General features: G+C 38.5%; 1 protein-coding gene across 1 annotated transcript; it reads right to left on the minus strand.

Moving 5' to 3' along the window:
* Nucleotides 1–4,160: 4,160 nt before the first annotated feature.
* LOC117213344 lies at nt 4,161–4,583 on the minus strand. Its single transcript, XM_033458698.1, has one exon. It carries the CDS (start codon nt 4,581–4,583, stop codon nt 4,161–4,163), a length of 423 nt encoding a protein of 140 aa, XP_033314589.1.
* Nucleotides 4,584–6,112: the final 1,529 nt, after the last annotated feature.

A 6,112-nucleotide genomic window follows, 5' to 3' on the forward strand; every position in this document is an offset into this window, starting at 1 on the left:
GCTGGTATAAATTTGAGGAAATGAAGGTAATAGCCAATTCGACAGTAAAAACATAGTTTCCCTTATTTAGAAATAAATAATGTATATTTTATTCATTTTCGTCGCATTTCTATCAAATCATAGGCTTCTCGATTGTACATTTTCCACATACATATTTTTTACATTTACAATAGATTTTGTTAATCTTATTGTTTTTGCTATCGCAAAGATATTTCCTGGCATGTTTTTCATTCGTGTAAACCTGTACTTATATTTGTGACTGGCTTTGCTGTATCTTCTTTGCCTGACTCTTTTTGATATTCTGTAGCAAGTTCTTCTTCCAATTGAAATAAACATTCTTGCCTCGGAATTCCTTCTCCCGTGGTCTCTTTATATAAAATTCATGCATTTATCTCGATTAAGCGTATGCCACACCTACACACAATTTGGCGCTGTTATATAATCCAATTGTTTCCGGTATACAGGCATCATTTTTTTCTACGATGTATGCATTGAATTAAGAATCAGTACTTTTTTATTTGACTCAGTTTTGTAAATTGTCAGAGTACAATTATTTGAACGATATAATTTTGTCGACAAGCGTGTCATATCGTCCTTTGACTGTTTTATCAATATTGGTAGCTCCCTTCTATTTGCGCGAATTGTTCCAACAACCGTAGTTTTTTCTTTTTCTTGCTAAAAGTATAGTCGCCATCGACACGCTTGTAAAGAAATTGTCCATCGTTATATTTCTTCCATGTTCTGTTTATACTACTTATACGTTTATGCTAATTTCAGAGCGATGTACTCCGCAAGCGGAACTGAATGTTCTCTCCTTTTCCGAAATATGGAAAGCAGTTTATAATATATTTGCTATTTACATCGGACGCTAATCAGAATTGGATACAAATTTGTCCGGTTTATTGATCATGTACTGAGTAGATGATTTTGTTGGAAACAATTTTTCGTCGATAGTAATATATCGAATTTACAACTAACTTCAGAAATCACAGCGAATTTATCGGTTTGTAAGAAATAGTTAGGTTGAACATTCACGATTGCCACTCAATCAATTATAATCCAATCACCTCAGTGTAACGCACCTAGATGCCACATTACCACATATTACCATCTATCACTCCTACTTAAGAGTATAAAACTCCTCTTAATAAATTAACTATAGTAAAATTACATTACATTTATACATCAAACTTATAAAATTTGCTGACTAAACCATCCATACTATAAAATCTTGTTATGCAAGTATCAGCTACGACAGGACTATAAAATATTCCCCTTAAATACCATTAACACAATCCCACCGTAGGCTTACGTATGCAATTTAATTACACCGACATGCCAATTTATACATCGACTGCTCTTGTAGCCTTGGAAAGCTCGTTTTATCAAGCAATTCACAACTTGACGTTTGTTTACGCTTGATACATAACCGCCTATAACCTAAAATTCGAAGTTTTTAATTTCCACTATTTATTAGTGGTTATAGGAGACTAATTGTCTTCTCCTCATAAGAATATACCTCTATCACTTTACTGTCCACTAAACAGTCAATTAATGGTCAATTAAAATATTTATCACGAATTGTCCCTCCTCAACTGTCGTAGCGACATCATATTTATCTTATTTGTGTTATTTCAACCTTCCACTCTCATTTCCACTGTTTTTAACACATTCCAATAAAAGTTATTACACATTATATTAATATTTACGAACTCACGCGTCACACTTAATTCTCAATAACTACTAAATTTTTGCCAAAACACGTCTGCACACCTCAACATCTCAACCTAACTATAAATAACCTACCTAACTATAAATAAAAATGCCGGATCCTATTTTTGTTCCGTAAAAGTAATACGTCTACATTGTTGGCCACATATGCACTGCGTGCATACAGTTTCAGAATATTAATAAGCGAATTCCATTTTTGTTTCCTGTTCAAATTTATTTTTCATGCTTTTATCCGAACACGGTTAATTTCAAACTTTTGTAGCGGCACTCAACAGCGAATACCACCACTCGACACTAACTAGTGTCGGACGATGGCAGTGTCACGTAAACTTAGGGGTTGGTTGATGAAATAAAAATAGCTGAGTCGTAACACAACTATTGTCTTTATCTTTTAGCACAGCACAGGTTTACACAGATTGGAGAGATGTCTTCTGTTCGATGGTTTTGTCTATTTCTCCTCAGGTGTTCTCGTCTCATTATGGAGGAAAGCTCGGTGTGAGTATGCCCTTTTTAATTAACAACGCGGATTCGCTGTTCGTACCTTCCGTTAGGAAAAGTGAGGGTAACGATTCACGATGCCAATTAGTTATAGGTCATGTTAATAAATGAAGATAGGAGAAGAAAGCCTCCTACCAACGCGGCTAGTAGGTAATATTGTTTATGGGGAAAACCAGAGTTTTCGTTAGTCAAGTATTGGGTTTTTCCCATTAAATAACTACCTGCTTTCCCCGTAATTAGTAAGGACATATAACAATCTAAGGACTGTTTCAAGGATCATCCATAAACAGATAACAGAAATAATAAACTTAAAAAGTTTAGGTTTATGGTGGGGTTGTATCGCTGGGGTAATTGAGGGCACGGACTGAAGACCTGCATACATCCTGCCTTTAATATGAATCGACGTTACAGCAGCGTAGTGGTTAGCGCCTTAGGTTACGAACGTTCGGGAGCCGGATTTGAATCCCGGCGATCGGAGTCCGATTTTTCTTCTACGCATCAAAAACGGAAGAAAATCAGCGACATCTACAGCCAGCATCTACAATTATCACGACAACACATATACCTCACTTTAGAGATTTAGAAGCCTCATATCGTGCTTACCTACGACCAATTATACGTCATCTTACAACTGACGCGTGAATTACAGATGTATGGTTTCAGCTAATTCTGCCTCAAATACCCTGTAATTACCAATAATATTTGTTTTATTAATTATAAAAACATAATGCGTGTTATGTCAACGCATGTTGACAATGCAAGGTTATGAAATTGTCAAGTTGCTGGAAAAAATTATTGTATTGCACAACATAAGTTTAAGTACGATTGAAGATAACATGATAATGAATCATTGGCATAGCCCTTAGTAGATGATCGGACCAAACGTAAATATTACGGGCATTCTCGAATGTAAATCGTAGGTTAGGGGGTTAATAGCAACGTGTGGTGGACGCCCAAGTCGCACCTTGCTCGTTCTATTCACACATTGTTCCAATAAATGTTTCACGCTGTCATATACTCTCAAGCCGTATATTCGACAGACATAGTCTCACATATAGAGCTTTATGTCTACTAGGTGTATATTCATTTTGGCTTTCACTGTATGTATCTACTTCTTGACATTACTTTGCCAAGGAGTAGAGATGAGTAGGATATCTTTGATCGAATGAGTCCTCCACCTAACTGATATTCTCTTGAGTGGACAAGGCTACTGCCGGTGAATATTAGTATCATATTTTTAAGATTTTAGATTTTTAATTGGTTTAATAAGTAGCAATTGCCGCCAGGTCTTAACCAATCTCATTTTCGCATCCTTTTCCCCGGGATAGGTCGCTTACTAAATAATGGCTCCAGCCGATCGTTTGCTGTTGTACATGAGGGAAGGGGGACGAATACATAAGGGAATGTGTCAACCCAATACATTCCAGGACACGGGTGAATTACCAGGTGCCATGTGGTTGCAGGTTATGTAATCTATATAATTCGACCCAATCACACTTGTAGTTATTCCCCGTAAATGCTCCGACGTCAAACGCGTGCCTTCTTTTTTCTTTTTTTTTTTTTGCACGTGGAGAAATCCTCATGGACACTCCGCTGCTGTTAATAATCGATAACAGCAGAGTAGTGTCGGACTCTTACCAACTACACCTCCACGATGACTATCCTACGCGTATGACAGGAGTGCTCCAGGAACCTCTTATGAATTATCTTCTGTTACACCCCCTTCCCGCGTCCTCTTGTTCGAGCCAGCCCTGACAATTCCCTGACTGTTGAATTTTGTGTTAGGGGGAGGGGCATTGCTCCTAGCTCTAGGCCGCCTGACTGCCATCCCCTTCCATCGCGTTATCCTACAAGGGTGAGAGTTTCTCTTTCTCTCCCTTTCTGCTCGCTTCTTTGCGAGCATAACTCGCTCGCAGAAGAGACGGACTGCCTCATATTCCTGTGGCCCGCTCAACATCGCTTCTACGATCGCCGACGGGGTCAATCTTTCGTCTATGACGTGCCGCAGGGTGTAGCGGAACACCTCTCACGCCCGACAAAACTGTGTTCTGCACCGTGTCCCTGCCCTCCCCGCAGTGATAACAGATGTCCGTCGTCTCCCGTCCGATTTTCCTCAGGTACTCGCCGAAATCGCCGTGTCCCGTGAGCACCTGGGTCATCCTGTAGGTGAAGGGGAGGTCGTGGCGGCTTCTCCATGTCTCCCAGTTTGGGAGGACCGCCTCCGCGTCTCGATGTTCGCCTCCCTCGCTGATCAGCTGGGATCGCCACTGGTCCCACGCGTCCTCCTCGGCGGTTCGTAGGTCGTTTGGGGCCGCCTGCTCGGTCGAGTCCTCTCCCAGGTTCCATACTCTCATGTGGGTGTATCTTCTTTTGAACGCCAGTGCCCGAAGCTCCCACGAGGGAGACGCGGCCAGAACACGTGGGGCATATAAAATTAGTAACATTCAAATGTCACTACAAGATATTCTATTCATTTCACATATAGAGATAGTAATTTGACAATCTTCCGTAGAAATTCCATAACCACATACTTTTTATTACTGGGACATTGAATTTCTTGAAAATATATGTGCATTTAACAAATGTTTAGCAATTGGACCGTGACGATCATTCAGAATGCTTTCGTCAGACAACAGTAGTTTTTAGTAGGAATCTGTTGTTGCTATTAATTTCCACTATGGAAATTTCGCGAGTGTAAAATCACACCGCGATGTTCATATACCTCTATATATATTTGTCGGAGATGAAATGAAAACCGGAGCCTTCCCTATGCAATTTTGAGGAAGCCTTTTAATGCTTTAGCCTAGATTTTATCATAACTGTAATTAAGTAATTGTCATCTGTAATTGTTTGACATTTTTGAAAAGCGAAAGTGGGTTCGAGGTGACAACTGGTCGCTGAACGTAGCCACGGTCACGGGATAAACGTTTTGCTTGATGAAGACAGAAATTGCCTAGTATCGGCGTTTGGATCTTTCTCGATGTTTCTAAGGAGTATATAACAAACTTTTGACAGATATTGCCTAGCAACAACGATTGGAACCTTCTCGATGTTTCCAGCGAGAATATAACAAACAAATGCAGTCGTATTACGAAAAAGATTTTAATCAGAGATTCATTCGTGTGTTCGCCTTGGAAAGTGATACATCGAGTAATTTTTCCGAGTGATTCAGCAAACGTATTTTTTTTTGTGTTATAAAATTGTTTAAAGTTTTCCCGTTGACCGTGGATTCGTTTGAACCCCGGATCATTGTTTATAGCGTAAATTAAATTCAATATTTGTAAATTTATCAATCGTTAATTTTCATTATTCGTTAAATTAGTAAATCGTAAGATATATTATTCGTTTCTTTATTGTTCGATAAAACTTATTATTCTTTAATCTAATTAATAATTTAATTTATCATTTGTTAATCAATCATATCATTTACAAAATTCATTATTCATAATATTTGTAAAACCTTGTTTATTCGTGTAAATATATTCTCTGTTTTGTAAAACAATGGCTAATTCAAATGAAGAATCGTTACGCGCCTTAAATCTTAATGTTAACCCGACATATTTATTATATGTGTCGGAGATGAAAGGACATCTGGGCCTTTCTTTGGAATATTCGGAAAAGTCCAATACCTCAATTCAGATGTTTACGATATAAACATTTAAGCAATAAACGAAGAAATAGTTATGAAGGTACTTAAGGCTTTATGACGATGGGTTCGGGTTCGAAGTGACATAGCGGGTCACTGGACGTAGCCATGGTCACGGAATGATTATATGGCTCTCTATAAAAACAAAGATTAACCCGAGAAGTGGGGACAGGAATATATAAGGGCAGTTTCATTTGGATTACGCGTTAGTTAGTCGTTGGGCGAATTGCTGATTGA

The sequence above is a fragment of the Bombus bifarius genome, unplaced genomic scaffold, assembly GCF_011952205.1.
Source record: "Bombus bifarius isolate JDL3187 unplaced genomic scaffold, Bbif_JDL3187 scf7180000008724, whole genome shotgun sequence".
Lineage (NCBI taxonomy): Eukaryota > Metazoa > Arthropoda > Insecta > Hymenoptera > Apidae > Bombus > Bombus bifarius.